This window comes from Trachurus trachurus (genome assembly GCF_905171665.1).
Source record: "Trachurus trachurus genome assembly, chromosome: 16".
In the NCBI taxonomy this organism is placed as follows: Eukaryota; Metazoa; Chordata; class Actinopteri; order Carangiformes; family Carangidae; genus Trachurus; species Trachurus trachurus.
In genome coordinates, this window is record NC_139902.1 from 6,968,524 (window position 1) to 6,986,796 (window position 18,273).

General features: G+C 43.0%; 1 protein-coding gene across 1 annotated transcript in view; it reads left to right on the plus strand.

The window, feature by feature from the left end:
* otud7b (OTU deubiquitinase 7B) overlaps positions 1-18,099 on the plus strand; it is a 39,098-nt gene extending 20,999 nt beyond the window's left edge. The window contains exons 2-12 of the mRNA XM_083989685.1: positions 1,491-1,735; positions 3,011-3,181; positions 3,519-3,764; positions 5,038-5,139; positions 5,616-5,743; positions 7,005-7,111; positions 7,553-7,680; positions 8,334-8,483; positions 9,131-9,245; positions 11,651-11,729; positions 12,870-18,099. Of these exons, the coding sequence (XP_083845811.1) occupies positions 1,651-1,735; positions 3,011-3,181; positions 3,519-3,764; positions 5,038-5,139; positions 5,616-5,743; positions 7,005-7,111; positions 7,553-7,680; positions 8,334-8,483; positions 9,131-9,245; positions 11,651-11,729; positions 12,870-14,354 (2,796 nt within the window). The 5' untranslated portion in view covers positions 1,491-1,650 and the 3' untranslated portion in view covers positions 14,355-18,099. The remainder of the gene's footprint in view (positions 1-1,490; positions 1,736-3,010; positions 3,182-3,518; positions 3,765-5,037; positions 5,140-5,615; positions 5,744-7,004; positions 7,112-7,552; positions 7,681-8,333; positions 8,484-9,130; positions 9,246-11,650; positions 11,730-12,869) is intronic.
* The last annotated feature ends 174 nt before the right edge of the window (positions 18,100-18,273 follow it).

Here is an 18,273-nt window from a genome sequence, read left to right on the forward strand (position 1 = left end):
ACGGTACATGCTGTGGGAGCCCTGTGTTGGTATGTTCAAAGGTATTGTTCAGATCATCAAGGTGAACACTACTGATGAGGTCAAATGATCTCTTAGATGAAATGTTTAATTTGGTGTCTAACCTGCATTGATCTGCAAGATCTATCCGTTTCCAAATGTTTCAGATGTCTTGAACGTAAAGATTTCAGAAGAGCAAAGTGCTGTGGAAGCACAAATATCCCAGAGCAGGGGGCTTGTACCTGTCGATGTGGCTGGGAAGCGGGAACACTGCTGAAAATGTGTGTGCGCTGAGCTCTAAGAATGTCTTTCCTGGCAAAATAAAGGCTTTTAGGTTCAGCTCGGCCCCCAAAGTACATCTTTTTAGCCAGGCCTGCTTTTGATTGGTTCCCTTTGTCTGGAATTGATTGCCCTCCACATCCGTTCTGTCACTGGCCCATTGACACAGTCTCTTTTTTCCCCCCTCTCAGTCTTGATGATGTTTCTGTATTGATTTTGGTGCCTGGCTGATGGCAGGTCCTTTTGGATCTGCTGTTGAAATCTGAAGAGTGAAATTGCCTAATTGATTTCAGAGCAGTCTCTTGAAAGGCGCTCTGTTTCCCACTGTATCACACTGATGATCAAACCAACCTTCAGCAGAGGTTATAGACAGTACATGTGATGTTTATAGGGATGTCACGACTCACGATTACTTGCTTTCACAATTAATCGTGGTATTAAACGCCACAATTAATTAATCGTAAGGATTCCTTAAAACCGTAATTTTCCAAAAAAGATTACCGTATGTTGGAAAGGCAGATGCACCAAAGTAAAGGTAAATGTAAGAAATACTGGTCCATTTACCTAACGTAACGTACAGTTGGTAGGAATTTAAATCTTAGTTTAAAATAAACTTAAACATTTGGTATAGATGACAATTAATTATTTGAATATTTAGAACGCTTCCCTGGGAGGGTTAGTAATTGGTTATATATAGTAGATACTTTAAATATTTAGTGAAAATAATTAGTAATGTAATTATAATTTGACCGTATTTGATTTTACACATTCATATGTTCTATAAAAAAATCTATAATTGTGACATCCTTAGATATTTGGGCCCATTTTCCTAATTTGAAACATCAAATATTTCTGTTCTTTTATTCTTTTATTTCATGCACAGCGAAATCCGCTCACATGACACGCCGTCCTTTGACTTAAGAATCGGGCAAACTTCTTTTGTGACCCACTTTGTGTGCCACAGCTGTTGTCATGGGTGGGGACGAGTGACCGCAAAGGTGTCAAGTTCAACAGCAACCAGGCCACAACGGGCTTGCATTTGATATGGGGCTAAGCAAGGTTAATGATATCAGTCTCTCATTCAGTGTAAACATTCAAACTCTACCACTGCTTTGATCCCCTGTGAGCTTTTGCTAATCTTTGTGGAGAATGTTTAACTTGTGATACCTGTAGGTTTAATCTCACTTTTTTTTCCACCTGTGCTCTTTTCTCAGGTGTGGCCGGTAGAGTAGCCCAAGGTAGAGGACTCCTCCCCTCACCTCTTCCCTCGCTGTTGGGTCGGATTCACTGTTTGTTTGTCTTTTTTTTTTCTTTTTTTTTCTTGTTTGTTTTTCTACCCGGAAGCAACCCGCCAACTTGTGAATTCATGATCACATGACCGTGGATATGGACGCAGTCCTGTCCGACTTTGTCCGTTCCACGGGAGCTGAACCAGGATTGGCCAGAGATCTGCTAGAGGGTGAGTTACAGAGTGTGGGAAAAAGTGAATATTTTCATACAGTCAATGCTACACAATAAATAGTATATTATCTTGAATTCATTATTAAAGCAGAAGTAAGCGATCCAGTCGTTTTGGCCAACTTCTTGTCAGCCGATGGAGTTAGCAGTCCCCGCCCTCGTCCCTACGTCACCACATTCACGCGCATCCCTTGGCTGCACACACAGAGAGGACTGCCCCTTTATGCCGTTCTCTCTCCTCATTGGATAAAGGTTGTAGGATACAAGGAAAGTTTTCTCCTCGGCTTACAGCAGAGCAGAGTGACTGACAGACCCGTGTTTCAGACCAAACACTCTATATAAGTGATTGCTGTCGGAAGATAGAACTATTTAAGACTTATATTAACACAAACATTCCGCTTACTTTTGCTTTAATTAAAGTGTAAAAAAACCTGAAATTTGTCAGTTATGTGTTGATCTCAGTTCCACTTTGATCTGCTCTGTTTTTATCTTTAGTTCAGTGTTTTTCAACCTTGGGGTCGGGACCCCACGTGGGGTCACCTGGAATTCAAATGGGGTCGCCTGAAATGTCTAGTAATTGATAAAGAAAAATATATATATCGGTTAAAAATATTCAGCTACTTATTATCTTGTATATCTTTTTTAAATTATGATTAAAACACCACACACAATCTTAAACAATTGTATTAGTATATGTCTCGAATATAAATCAAGTTCAAATAAAATGCAGCATATAAAAATATTTTGATTGACAGCTGCAATTACGTGATCGCGTGGTTGCCAGAAATTTGTGATGTCAAAATGGGGTCACGAGCCAGAAAAAGGTTGGGAACCACTGCTTTAGTTTGATCGTTGCTGTTTCCAGGCCTTTTTAGCAGCAGCCAAACTGACCGCTGTCTCAGTCAGCGCTTCAGGCTTGTTGTTACTGTTAATTAGCCTATCATACAGTAACAGAGGGAAGGTATAGCTGGAGTCAACAGGGCTCCTGTTGCCTAGCAGCAACACAAGTTGCAGATAAGAATATGGGTTAAAAATGTAACGCAATGCAGTGAACAGCAGAGAGCCGGTGAGCCGAGACGTGCTCCAAATTCTGATATTTACCCAAGCAGAGGAATGTGCCAGTGGCCTTTACATAAGATAAGATATGGTTGCATCAACCAGCGGTAAATATTTAAACTCTTTAAGGATGTGTCATTTGCTCGACACGGGAACAAGACTCGGGTTGTCTGACTGGACTTGTTGGCTCAGGTTGGATGTTTTCTTTCCCTGTCTGTAGGCAAGAACTGGGATTTCACTGCTGCACTCAGTGACTTCGAGCAGCTTCGACAGGTGCATGCTGGGAACCTGACGTATCCATTCACAGAGGAGAGGACGTATCTGCCTCCCGAAAAGGAGATGGCCAGGGTGGGACGGCCCATACTCCACCGACAAGATGAGGTGGTGCAAGGTGAGGCCAGCTGCGTTGCTTTTTGTGAATGCATGCAGCCCACCGTCACCGTGGCTTTGAGATAATCACCAGTTTAAAATGCTCATGTAGGTTCAGTAGGTGATGCTAAATGAGGACACACACACACACACACACACACACAGACGATTACCATCCAGTAATAACAGCAGTTTTGCTCCATCTACGGGTAAAAAAAGTAACAGCTAATGCAGGTTTTCATTTTCAGATAACCACAGCAACGTGGCCTCTTTTTCCTATTCCCCACATGCCTACATCTGCCTGTTAGCCAGGATCCACAGCTTCCCCTCCTCATGCTCTTGTCACTGTCTCTCAGCAGCCACAGAAAAGCGCCTGTCCAGGGGGATCTCCCACGCCAGTTCAACCATTGTGTCTTTGGCCCGCTCTCACGTCTCGAGCACCGGCGGCGGCGGTGGCGGCGGCGGCAGCAGCAGCGAGCCGCTTCTGGACACGCCCCTGTGCACTTTCCAACTACCGGACCTCACGGTGTACCAGGACGACTTCCGCAGCTTCATCGAGAGAGATCTCATCGAGCAGTCGATGATGGTGGCCTTGGAGCACGCTGGTGAGAAAAACTGAATACCAGTCAGAGATATCACACTCTGTCTGCTTGTGTAGCCGCAGTAGTCATCTCATAGAAGATTTACAGAAGGTTTTATCTGCAACCAAATAAAGTCATCCAGCTTCATCAACACACAGCGCACAAACCAAAATATTGTAACATCCCACGGACTTGTCATCATACATTAAAGCCCCAGTATGTAACTTATTTGGCTTTTTATTAGCAAAAATCAAATATTGCTTTCATAAATATGTATTTCACTGAAGTTGAATCACACCCGCATACAAATGAAAGCTTTAGACCTTAGACTGACTTGCTACAAGTCGTTACAAATATACAAGGGGGGGTCTACATGGGGGGAATTCCTACATACTGGGGCTTTAAAGACTGGAGTGTAGCACATAACAGCACATCAATGGAAAGCATCTCCATAGCACATAAAGGAAAATCCCTTTTATACACATGCAATTGCAAATTTATCATTAATCATAGTTGAGGAATTTAGTTTTGAACATTTCCATTCCAAGATATTTTGACATGTCACAGTGAAAATTCACCATCATGTCACTCTGTCATGACTTCCTGGGACACTTTAATGGAACTGAGTCATTGTTCATGTAAAAACTGTGGCAAGTGTATGTCAGCTGTGATAAAAGCCCATTGTCCTCAACCTGTGGTATCAATGCGGTCACCAATACCAGCCACCTATACTCTGTGGTCATTTTATTAGGTACACCCTTTCATTCTAATGCAGTCTGCTGTAACTGTTCTGCCTAAGGTCCATTTTAAGGACACCATTTAATTTTGTGACACTGTCATATTGTGTAATTAATCAGTTATTTTCTAGCATTGAGATCATAGTTATTATATTTTAAAGGTTTTCTAATAATCTGCCGCCCCTGTGTCTGTAAAAATAAATAAAAATGCAACTGTATAATGTAACACCAGCTTGAACTATAACATACATAATATATATATCATTTAAATGACATATTTTCAGCATTTCAACAGAGAAAATGAACATAATCAACTTTGTAGAGGTAGAATTTATGGCTTCTGTGCAGCAATTATATAAAGTGAAATCCAAAACAAGGTCACTAGTTACTTATGATTATTACTTACACTTAATTATACATGATTGTACATTACAAGGACAAGACTTTGATCTTTTATGACATATTGTAAAGCACTTTGAGTTGCAGGCATATACGGAAGGTCATACGTAAATGAAGTAGCGGCAGCAGATGAGTTAAATATTTTTCCCATGTGCCTCCAGGGCGACTGAATTGGTGGACAAAAGTAGTTCCCAACTGTCAGAGTCTGCTGCCTCTGGCAACGAGCGGAGACGGAAATTGCCTGTTACACGCAGCCTCGCTCGGTGAGTATCACAGACCTCTCAAACAAGACCCCGGCACCGCACAGGTTCACCCTCCATTAGCATTCATTAAGAGAGCTTCATTGTTAGCCCAAGCACTAATTGCGTTTTACAGTGTGGCTGTGCACATTCACTTAGCCTTTGTGGCCCACTTAGGAGCCCTAGTCCGGAAAATTAATAATGCTTTAACAAATGTGCAGGCATTGTTCCAGACCCTGTAGTCCAGCTCCTGGATAGGAGATGTGACAGTAATATTCATCCACTTAACCTGTCTCCTTTCAGTATATTTGAAGTGAAAATACAGCAACAAATTCATTCATTTACTGATTGATAGTTCATTTCTTTCATACATGTCGGAACCACAAAAAAAAAAAAAACGAAATCAGACTCTGCTGCTTTGTATCATTTTATGTGCAGTATTGTACAAAAGCTTTTGTTACTGTTCGGTTAAATGTCCTCATTTTGTCTTTCTCCTGCAGGTATGTGGGGCTTTCACGACCGGGACTTGATGCTGCGCAAGTCCCTGTATGCGCTAATGGATCACGGGCTGGAGAGAGAGGCACTGAAGCGCAGGTGGAGGTGGCAGCAGACCCAGCAGAACAAAGAGGTCTGTTCTAGAGGCTGCACATTTCTCTAGGTCGTCTTTGTAACTCTGTGATGACTGCATGAGGGCACCGCCAGCGGAGGCAATATTGTGAACTTTTGAATTGGCGCCTTAAGCCACAGGGTGAATGAACATGTCAAGGCCTCCTCCATGCCGCGCAGCAGCCTGCAGCGCTCGCAAATCTTGAAAAAGAAAGCATTTGAAATGTGAAATGTACACTTGTAACTATCGTTGAATATAGTGCATACAGCATACAGCTCTATCAAAACACAGTGGCAACAAAAAAGAACATCACCAGTGGTGGTGAGCGATGTTAACTTTGTCAACTGTGGAGCAATTTCCTGTGAATATATATTATAATCAAAGCTTTGGCATTTGGGGGAACTCAGTAATGTGATGCACCAATTCTATCACATCAGTTGTTTCATGCTTGTAGTAACTATGTAGCAGTGCTGCACCTTGTCCTATGGTACAGTGTCAGAAAAATAAATGAAAACAACTGAGCATGATTGACAGGTTCAGCAGTAGTTTCCTGGACAATATTCTGATGACCATATCAAATACAAACAGTCCTTTTAAGATAGTTTTATCATTACCCTATCGTCAACAATAAAATGTAAGCACTGGTATCTCCACCTACTATTGTCAGTCTTTGTTAAATCTTTAGGTGGAGCTTGGCAGAGCTGTATATGGGCTTAACTTCCCTGTGTAACACTCTGAGACGGCAAAACAAGATGATCTTTGGAGCCTTTTTTAAACAGAACATTACGACTTCTTTCCACAGGAAAGCAAGCGTAACGGCACACTGAGTGTGTGTAACTACTTCTAAAGTGGTCGCACACAGCTTGCAGACATACACAGAGGAGAAGCTTTACAGATGACCGCCTAATGCTCAGCCATTCTGCAACGACTTACCTCTGTGGTGTTCCTTAAGCAAATCAATTCAACCTAAACTGTGCCTGCTCAGTAGGCAGCAGGAGAGGACTGCACGTCTTTCTTGTGCGTAGGGGAACAGGGACGTTGACTGATGATGATAAGATGATATTGATGATTTGTTCCGCTGCTGCTCTGTGAACAACACAGGGAGTTGTTAAATCTCTTTCCTCAGTTGTTAATATGTAACCTTGTGCTATGACACAATAACATCGCCGCGTGCTTTTGTGACATTTGACACTCCCTCTCTAAATGGCAAGTGTGTGTTTGTGTTTGTGTGTGTGTGTGTGTGTGTGTGTGTGTGTGTGTGTGTGTGTCCTTTCTCCCTCAGTCTGGTTTGGTGTACACGGAGGAGGAGTGGCAGAAAGAGTGGAATGAACTGTTGAAGCTGGCCTCCAGCGAGCCCAGAATACACTACAGCACCAACGGCACCAACGGGTAAGGTCTGGCCCGGACAAAGCAGGGACTGTTAACCACACACTCAGTCACACTCATGTTTTTATTCATGAACAAACAATCAGAACTGAGTGGCCGGCCCTCGTTTCAGTCCATCTGCTTTTTATTCTAACAACTATGAATAATTCACCATTATCCTTAAATACACTGACAAAGTTTTAAAGCTAAACTCTCTGATTATCTTTCAAATGTAGGTATCTCTCAGTAATATATTAAATTACTAACTTATGTACATATCGTATGTGAGTTTTGCTTACATTACATTTTTTACTACTTTAGTTTTTGCCCCACATGGAACCCATCAAAAGACAAATAAAAGCTTCCAGTCTGCTTGAATTGTTGATTATCTCTGGTTTTGCAACAGTAGAAGCATTTGCGTGTCTGTTAACCAAACGCTCTGGCGTTGTATTTGTTGTCGTTCAGGGCGGAGTCCTCCGATGAACCAGTTTATGAGAGCTTAGAGGAGTTCCACGTCTTTGTCCTGGCTCACGTCCTCAGAAGACCCATAGTGGTGGTGGCTGACACCATGCTGAGGGACTCTGGAGGAGAGGGTAAACCATATACCACTATAACAGTATAACAGTATAGTTCACTGCCCCAGCGCCTCGGGGGGGGAATAAGTTTGTCATTTACAATTTACAGTATTTACTCCCAATGCAGAAAGTTGGCAGAAAGTCGAGACAGTCACAGAAAACTTTTCTCACCGACTTGTTGATGTTTGCTGGTTTGTTTGATTTGTCCAAATAAAGTAAACACCACTTTTTTTTTTTGCAGCTCAAGCAATTTAAAAAAGTATGAACTACTGCTAAGCACTGTGTGGCCCATTTCTGTGCAAACACATAAATCTTCTTCACAAAAAGCCTCACATGCACTCCCACAAGGAGACAAGTAACAGCCTTAATAGGTTGATTAATGTTGTAGATTTAAATTGGCTTTGTGGTGTTGAAATGCTACTGCTACATTTTTTTTATACCAGGTGACATCACTCCTTTTTGGGATTTCTGCATCAGACAACTGGTTTAAAATGAGAAGTAGACATAACGTACCGCCCAACAAGTTAAAAAAAAATGTTTTGATTCACTGAAAGAGGTGAAAGCTTGTTTCTATTCTTGGCCAAATCCTCCCGCTGTGTTTTATCGCCCTGGAAATGGTGCTGAGGTCGTGCTTTTTCAGGTGTCTAATGTCCTTTTTTACTCTTCCCTAGCCTTTGCTCCCATCCCATTCGGAGGCATATACCTACCGCTGGAAGTGCCAGCTGCCAAGTGCCATCGCTCACCCCTGGTCCTGGCGTATGACCAGGCGCACTTCTCTGCCCTGGTCTCTATGGAGCAGAAGGACAGCTCCAAAGAGCAAGGTAATGCTCTGCAGTATCCATCTTGATCATCCTGTCATGTGTTTTTTTCCCTTTGTGCCCGCCTGTTAGTAAGCATCTGACATATCAACTCTATGTATCACTGCTCATGCCTGTAACACTTTTCCGTAATTCTTCAGTGGCTTTTCTTTAGATTAAAACATCCTTGAGTAATTTGCAAGATTTCCTAATAAGCACAACGAGCCACTTTCTCACTTTACGACTTGGCACCTTCGCTTGATTGGTCAGTCTTTTTATATTACTGACCTTAGTGGTTTATTTGAGAAAGGTGATTAATGGCCACTGGGCTTTTGAGCATATCCACTGATCTCTGTAACTCAACACCGAGTAAACAAATGACCATCTGTCGTGTTGAAGTTGAGTGATAATTCAATAACGGTTTAAAGAGCAACACATCACCAAGAACTGTATGAAGTGGGCGTTACGACTGCTTCTCCAGATGATCATGTTGGTCTTAGTGCCGTTTCTTATGCTTTTCATCTCTCTAAAAAATTGAGATTTTGGAGAAACATTGACTAAAACAAGTGCCATTAAAGCCATTTTATTGTTTCAGTCTTAAAAAAATCAGATTTGTTTCTTATTATTAGTTTATCTTATAAGAGTTCCTTTCTGTCCATCTCTGCCAACAGTTGTGATCCCCCTCACTGACTCGGAGCACAAGATGCTTCCTCTGCACTTTGCTGTGGATCCAGGGAAAGACTGGGAGTGGGGCAAAGATGACACTGACAACGTGATGCTGGCAAGGTATGACCTTTTTGTGTTTTCCATACGGTTATGCTTATTTTTACAGGTTAAATGTGCACATAAAGTGCTTTTTATAAACGGACCTACTCAAAGTGCTGACACAGGGTCACAAAGGAGGGGAAAAAAAGGAAAGTGGCACTTGCATGTGCACTCTGTAATAGACGGCAGAGTGTCAGTGTGGAGGGATTGACCCCTGACTCCAGATTAGCGACACTCACTGCCAGTGACAATAAGATTAGCTCTAAATACCTTCTATGAATGGAGCAGGAGAAGAAGCGCCAAAATAGCGGCTTGGTAAAAATAATCCTCCACCTTATTTACGTCAGCTGATGTCACTGTGGATGTCTTTTTTTAGACCAAACGGTGGCCAGAGATGATATTACATGAGTGGCTATTAACATTGTTTGGAAAAGGTCATTGAGTTAAAAGGCTATTGCAGACCAAGAATGCAAAACAACAACAGGCCTTTAGTGCACTTACTTACCACTCACTGTGGCATTCAGATCCATAGCAGCAGTATGGAAATCTAACATTCGGTTTTATTATCAGTCAACACTTCAGAAAAAGGAGCCACGTTCTACTGTTTATTAGAGAACATCATTCTTATCTCAGGGAACAACTTGGTTTACTTACAACTGAATAAATTGTGTGTATGTCTTCACTGTGTGTTATTTCTTAACTCTAGCAATGCAACATTGATTTCTTAAAGGGATAGTTCAACATTTTGGCAAATTGGCCCATTGCCATAATCCCTATAGTTTTAGCAGTAGGTTCGTTATCTTTAATTGTCGGTGCAAGCTATTTTTAGAACGGCGGAGCAGAGCCATGAGCTGCTGAGAGCTACGCTGCAGAGGCTCATGGGATTTCTTGGTGTCCCTCATCAAACTCATCTAATACACAATCCAACAACTCCAAAACGCTCTGGTGGACAAGTTGTGACCTGCACATTCACCACACTATGAGATAATAACGAAACGTTACGAGACAGAGTTGTTTTAGAGGTAAATTCATGCAAAACAGCTGATGCCCGTTCCTGTGGGGGGCAGTTTTTCGGAAAACAACTCTGTCTCGTAACGTTCTGTTATTATCTCATAGCGTGGTGAATGTGCAGGTCACAACTTGTCCACTAGAGTGTTTTGGAGTTGTTGGATTGTATATTAGATGAGTTTGATGAGGGATTCCATTAGCCTCCGTAGCGTAGCTCTGAGCAGCTCGCGGCTCTGCTCCGCCGTTCTAAAAATAGCTTGCACCGACAATTAAAGGTAACAAATCTACTCCTAACACTATAGGGATTATGGCAAAGGGTCAATTTGCCAAAATGTTGAACTATCCCTTAAAGTTTTTCTCCACTAGTTAAAGGGACAACGAGGAGTTTTGGAAAAGCGAAGCGTTTTCACACTACATTTATGAGCCTCCGCGCGCAAGACGGACTCATGTTTTCATTCATCAAGAATTAAAGTCAGAGGTTCAAAGAGGTTCACATACCGTCGCAGTTACGACCATAAACGGCGATTCAGCTGCGTTATTCTCATGACTCGTTGCGAAACCGAAAGTAAAAAACGCTGGTCGGCTCGACCAGCATCTCCGCCACCACTAATAATAACAAAATAACGATAGAGACAGAACGATATATTTATCGAAAATGGGCCCATTAACAAGTGTGGGTAGCGGAGATTCATCCACATTAACGTGAGACTTTTTTATAACCGAATAGAAACTCCTCGTTGTCCCTTTAATCATATTGCTAAATACTGATACATATCAATATATACATTTAATGGATTTAACGGTGTCATTGTGTTTGTTCGACCTCGGTGATGGTTTGATATGAAGTATTTGAAGAGGTCTATTCAGGTCAGGGCTGAAATCTACATAAATGAAGTCAAGTGTTATCACGGATCTGTGCCACTAGAGGCTTGTTTGAAGCTTCGACCGCAGACTTTGGCTCTGTCTGCACCCGGTGGGATGGTACTTGGCGGTACTACTCAAATGGTGGAAACGATCATTGTGTTTCCTGACTTTGTTGGCACGGGTCACCTGCCTGTCTTGCGGCGGATAATGCTCTGCTGTTTATCCAGCTTTGGAAATCTGAACCATTTCCAAATCGCTGATTTTCTGTGAGCCCTCTCCACCACAATTTCCTTGTCTTGTGCAGACATCTAACTCTGCTCACAGTTGCTCACAACAATGACACCACATTTATTGTAAATTACTCATCAGTTTGTTATCATAATGCAGCTGATGTGTCACCTGTCCCCAAGGTGTCTTAAAACTAGCTGTCCTGTGTGCCATAACGAATATTACATTTTCAACACAAGATAATATTATAAACTGTCTCGTGTTCTGTGATGTGCTCATCTCACCGAAGTCTGACTTGCCTCTCTTTTTTTCCCTTTTCCTTCCAGTGTTGCTCTTTCTTTAGAGGCCAAGCTCCAGATGTTGCACAGCTACATGACGGTGGCCTGGCTGCCCCTACCCTGTGAGGTAAAGATCAAAGTCCACACATTCAAACCCAGTGTTGCTCCTTTACAGCAGGAGGGGGCTTATAAACCCGGCTTAGACAACACGATTCATCTTAACTTTTATTGGACACACTGTTTTTGGCCCAAATTTCCCAAGATATGAATGATGAAAGCTGTAGTTAATGATTTTTCAACTAACCATGGATGCTGGCTGAGTGTTATAAGGACTTATTCAGTGTGTCGACGGCCAGACTGAGTTCTGGAATAAAACTAAAAAACTAAAAAAAGAAACCTTGCCTTGTAATGTGATAATCAGATTGATGCAAAAGTAGTTGGGAAACTTGTATAACAAGTGAGCCTTTTGTTATTAGTATTAATTTCCCACATTTGTTACAAACAAGGGACATTTTTCCATTCTTTCTTCCTTCTCCATTGAACCAGCTGTTCCCCGACTGCTGTACAAAACCCTATGTGAAAACAAACTACACAGGGCCGTTGAGGTCATAAAGTCACGCCACACAAACACTGCGACAAAGGTCCTCTTGTGCGCTACATGCTAACATCATGGAGCTGGAAAAGCACAAGTTCACTGCAGTCTCACAGTTAAGCTGCGGGGACTGGTGGCGCTGCAGGAATCCGTGTATTAAAAATATGATTTAAGGAGATTATTCTGTTAAGCAATGCTACCGCTGGATAGCTGTGTCATGGTCATTACTGCTTAAAGACGGGCCCCCGTGTAGCTGATCCTTGTTTGAGATCAGAACGCTGCGTCACTATGTAGGTCATCTCATTGCCAAATACAGCATTCTTTATTTTACAGCTTCTTTAACATGGTTCTGGGTATGAAAAGGCCTCAGAAAAACTGTGTCACTTGTGCTTTTCTGCACTGGTCTGCAAAAAAAACAACTCTATGAATCATTCTTTTCACATCCGTTCTGCCACCTCCCCCCCATACCTGAGGGGCATGGGCCTGTACTGTGCTAAATTTGACTCTCCTTTTTTGTGAATTTCAGCACACTGAAACCAACACAACTTAATTTCCTTTCAACATTATATATTTATGTAGTTTTCAACTATACTTTGGTCAGCAGGTTAGGGCTGATGTATATTTTTCTTTAAAGTTTTTTTTCCCAGCTTGTGTTTGTGCTTTGTTTCCTCACAGCAAGCCCCTCTGGCCCAGCCCGAGTCTCCCACAGCATCGGCAGGAGAAGATGCCCGAACGCCTCCGGACTCGGGAGAGTCAGACAAGGAGTCAGTCAGCAGCAGCTCCAACGGCAACGGCGACACAACCACAGGATCAACAGTCAACGGAGGCGGGTCCTTGGCCAAGAACAGCTCCTCTTCCTCATCCAGTTCCTCGAGCAGCGGTTCGGCCGGGACGGGAGCGGCGGGGAAGGACAAGACCAAGAAGGAAAAGGACAAAGATAAAGACAAGAAGAGGGCAGACTCTGTGGCCAATAAGCTCGGCAGCTTTGGCAAGAGCCTGGGCAGCAAGCTAAAGAAAAACGTGGGCGGACTGATGACAGGAAAGAACGCCGGGGCCGCAGGTGCCAAGCAGGAGGGCGGGGAGAAGAAAAAGGGCTCATTTAGGGGGAGGAAGGGCAGCAAGGATAGCTCGCCTTCAGCCCACGCCTCAGAGGATTCTGGGAAGGGCTCCCCGTCCTCAGGTAGCGAGCGTCTCAACGGGACGGGAAGCAGCATGAGCAGCAGCGGCGGGAGCAGCACCGAGAGCGAGACCTACAAGTACGGCGCCGACGTCAAGGTGAGCCTGGGCATCCTGCGGGCCGCCATGCAAGGCGAGAGGAAGTTCATCTTCTCCGGCCTCCTCACCACCAGCAACCGGCAGCCCTTCCAGGAGGAGATGATCCAGCGCTACCTGGCCGACGCGGAGGAACGCTTCCGGGCCGAGCAGGAGCAGCAGCGCCGCGACGCGGAGAGGAAGGGCCTCACCAACGGCATCCAGCCGCCCAAGAAGGAGGCGGCCGGCGGTACGGAGCTGAGCTACCGGCCCTACGAGGTCAAAGAGGAGCTGGCGGAGAACTCGTCACCTTCCTTCGGCCAACTCAAGCCTTCTCCTCTGAGCCCCTCTATGTACTCTGGCGTGGTGCCTATCCCCCGGCCCTCCTTCATAGACCAGCCCCCCGCCGCCGCGCCCCTCACCCAGCACCTGCACATGCACGGCTACATGGATAATCGGCGCCAGCTGGCCGGCGGCTCCCCGGTCACCTCCTACCCCGGCCTCCCCTCGTACGCGACCCTTCCCCGACACTGCCCCACAGCGCAGGGCCCTCCCCACCCCCAGTACAGCAGCCCCCAAGGACCCTCTTCCCTGAGTCCCTCTCGCCTCGCGCCCTCATACCCCCCAGAGTTCGACCCGCCGGACTACCCCGGGTCGGAGCCCGCTGGCGGGAGCTACACCAACGGCTTCCGGGACATGCGCTCCGGCCTAGATTCTCGGAGCGGGCAGCCGCCGGTCAGGCACTACTCGCTGGGCAGCGCCGGCGGTCTGGCGAGCCTGCAGTCCAGCCGTTGTCGGACACCCAGCTGCACCTACTACGGACACCCCGAGACGGGCAACTACTGCTCCTACTGCTACCGGGAAGAGCTGAAGAAGAGGGAGACAGAACCAGCCATCCACAGGTTCTGAGTGGACCTTCGCTATGGCTTTGAATTTGACGAGTGGCCTTTTCAGTTAAAATGAAAAAACAAACAAACAAAAAAAACGGTTGGGGCGGATCAGCCTCCAAGTGAACAAGAGAAAGGCAACCAGTCCTGCTCCCTCCCTTTTTCTTTTTTTAATTTTTTTTTTTTAGCTGTGTCACTTCCTGTTGAACCGTGTCAGAAAGTGACGGCGTGGACACGACTACAGAACAAACAGGGTGGTTACTGACTGCTGGGGTCGTGTATTAGACCATAGGATAAACTAACTGCACTTCTGTTACATTTTGCTGTGGCTCTTATGCAGGCATTGTATATGAGTGTATGAGTGTGTGTGTGTGTGTGTGCGTGTCTGTGTGAGTGTGTGTGTTCATGTGGTTGTGTGTGTGTGAGTTGCAGGCTCTCCTCCTTTATCAGTTTAACGCCTCGCTATTGTCTCCTCCTAGTGGAGAGAATGTATATGGCAGGCACCATGCAGAACACTCATCAACACATACTGTAATACATGCACACATTAACGCTAAATCAGACTCACACTTTAACATACACATGGATGCAAGCACAAACAGAAAAAAGGCGCGAGTGTCTCCACTCCATTTGTGCTCTGTGATAATGTTTGGATTTGTTAACTAAGGGATGTTTGAGCATTTTGAAATCACATCCTATTTGGGTGATTTCGGTGTTATACACATTTTACACTACTGTTACTAGATACTTGCGTCATATGTACCTCGGGAAACAGCAGAATTAATCCTTGTCGAATGGCTTTCTCGTCAGTTCTATTTGCATAATGCAAATTGCGACTACCGTGCAATGCTAATGAATAAGCGTTCTGTGGGCTGCTGTGGTGCTAATGTTCCAGAGAGCAAACACATAACTGTCCATGCATTTAACACAACTGCTCTGCACTGTTAGCTGTATCTTTTCTGCACAAAACAAATTCTACAATCTTGTCCAATTCATAAATCTATGAATTGAATTCAGAAGATGTCGACCCCGTTGAAGCTTATAAGAGCAATTGATCTCAGTCAGGCAGTGCAGAACAATGACAGTATAGCAACATGAAGCAGAGTATTTCATATGTTTGTGGGGAATGTGTCTCTTTCTTAGTTTGGTCTTCCTCTCTCCAAATAACGGATGATGTTTAGACATTTGATTATCGTGGCCAACGCAGGCATGCAATACTACACACTACAGAATCAATATGTCACATCCAGCACAACAGATTTTGGAGACGCCCGTTGGTTATGTAATTTAAATTTTCAAACACTGCTCATGTTAAAACACTAAACACATTGTTGGTGTCTTCAAATTAACAAAGTTGTCATGAAAAAGTGACAAAGAGTTGCTCTGAAGCGGCAAGGACGTCTCGCAGCTGTGACAACCGTCTCCAGTTTCTGTTTGCTCGATGCAAAGTGACGCATCCAACTCTGCTGGGATAAAAAAAAAAACGACATTGAAGTTGCACTGAAAATATTCTGGTAACAAGTCACGGTTTCCCAAAAGTCACTGTTTTGAAATGGCAAACCCTCAGAGCTCTGTCGGTTTAAAAAAAAAATGTGAATCACGTTTCATATTCTCATGGTCACGCAAAAGGTTAACAAAGTCATTCATCCACGGTGTCCTAACTAACGGGACATCACAATCGCTTATTGGTCTGGTCGCCCACTGCACAGTTTAAAAGTTCTACTGAAGGCGGTTTCTAAATATCTGGCATTCGTCCCGCCAAGACCTTCTCTCTTTTTTGCACAAATTCAAGCACTTTCCTGATGTCCGTAGATAACAAAATGTTTTGCTGTTTTTTTTTTTTTTTGTTTTTTTTTTGAAGTGGCCTGACTGTTCGTCCGTTGTTCATCTCTGCAGACACTGCCACCTCTGTTCGTGGGAAATCAGGGGCACAGGCCTGAAGGTTCAGTTACTGTAGAGCTGCAGCATTTTTGGTGCCAGCGTCACCATCTAACTCAGTTTCCTAGTTGCCTTTTTCAACATTTGTCCTCACGGCAACACAATCCTGTGTGTTCCTTGTAGAAAATGCACATAGAGTATCCACTGCTTGCTTCATCGCTTGCAGTTTTTACTACTACTGCCCCCTCAAAATTAGAATATTAATATTTTAATTTGTGTTGAAGCTATTGATTTTTTTTTTCATTTGGTCATACAGTATCAATTAGTTGATACCAGGTGATTAAGTTGTACAAATGTCTAAATGACTACTTAAATACTTCAATTTGTGATTATTTCCCCTATGATAAGCCCTGATGAGAAATTCCTTTTTGGGTAGTGTGACACTAGTTTGGCATTAAGTCCATTAGAAAAGCACAATTTAGTATGCAATTCACTGCCTTGCCCAGTTGAGGGCACCCTTGATTTATTTTTCCTTTCCTCAGTATTTGGAGCTTGGTCCTTACATCCAAACAACAATGAACAAAAGTAACCAAAATGTTGGGAGAGTAACTTTCAGCAGTGCTCATATAACACTATGTAACACTATATTACAGTATTTTCCAACCGTTATTAAAGCTGTTTGTAGAAGGAGGGAGGCTTTTTGCTGTGCATTTAATGTGACACTAAAGTTTTAATGACAGTAAAAAAAAAACACTTAAATCACACTAGTTCCCAAGAAAACATTTGCTGTGTTTATGTGTGTTGACATGTGTTCATGCACTAGCATTTTAATCCAGACTACACCCATCAAAAACTCCCTTACTGTGGGAAGGTGATGCCTGTTTTTAAAAATGTGTATGTGTGCATACTCCCTTTCCCTCCCTCCAAAGTAATAATTAGCTTACAAAACCATTTTGTTATTTTATTATTATCATTTTTTTTTTTCTTTTGTGATGAAACGGATGCCTCAGAAACATCAGACTTTACAGGCTACAAACACTTTTTGTATTTAAGATTTAAAAAAACAAAAAACATTGAGAGGTTGTATAAATATGTTCCATGTTATTTTTGTAAGCCCAAAGTTTTACAGTGTTTTTAAAATGGTAAGAATGTATATTGTTGGATACTTAAACAGGTATGGATGATGCTTGTAAGAGCCTGGGTTTGAGGTAGACATGTTGTTGACACTTTGGCTGTCCAAGGCGACTCCCAGATGGGCCTCGTGAAACCCGAAGCTCTCTCATTGCAAACTAATTTCCTCAATGCTGACCTAACAAGATACCATTTGAGAATATATATTTATAGTGAGATTTTTTAATAGGTTTCCTTGTGGAATGTTTAGTTGAGACGATTTAGGATGTTCTTTCTCACATGGCTAATTGTCTAGCAGTCTGGCTTTTATTCGTTTGTTGCTCTTTTTTTTTTTTTTGATTTGTACATTTTGTTTACTTTTTTTTTTTTTTATACACACACACCAATCATTGCTATGCTAAAATACGACAGTGACGTTCTTGTTGACCCAGCTCGTTTCCTCCAAACCAAGAAGAGAAAATGGCTCAGAATTAATTTTGCAACACAACTGACCCAATATATTTTTATATATTGTACAACACTGTCATTTCTGTGGGAACAGAATTGTTCATCATGACATTAACATGGAATACTTCGAGTTGCATGGGACTGGAACTGTTGCATGTAAATGGCGATCCATTTTACCAAATTTGTGCATTATTTTAAATGATTTCAGTTGTCCTGGTATTTTTTGATCATTTTAATGTTTTGTTTTTGAGAGGAGAGTCTTCTAAGGCTGTGTGACAGTGCAATCTGGATAGAAAGAACATCAGATTTTATGTTAGGTCATTATTATTATTATTATTATAATTATTTTTTTGCACCGTTTGAATAAATTCTCATTGTATTTCAAGAACACCATGCTTCTTCTCTCTTTTGTGTTTTATAAGAAATAGAAGTAATTAATTATCGACTTGTTTCTAGCTCCTGATCACTGATAATGAGTTAATTCC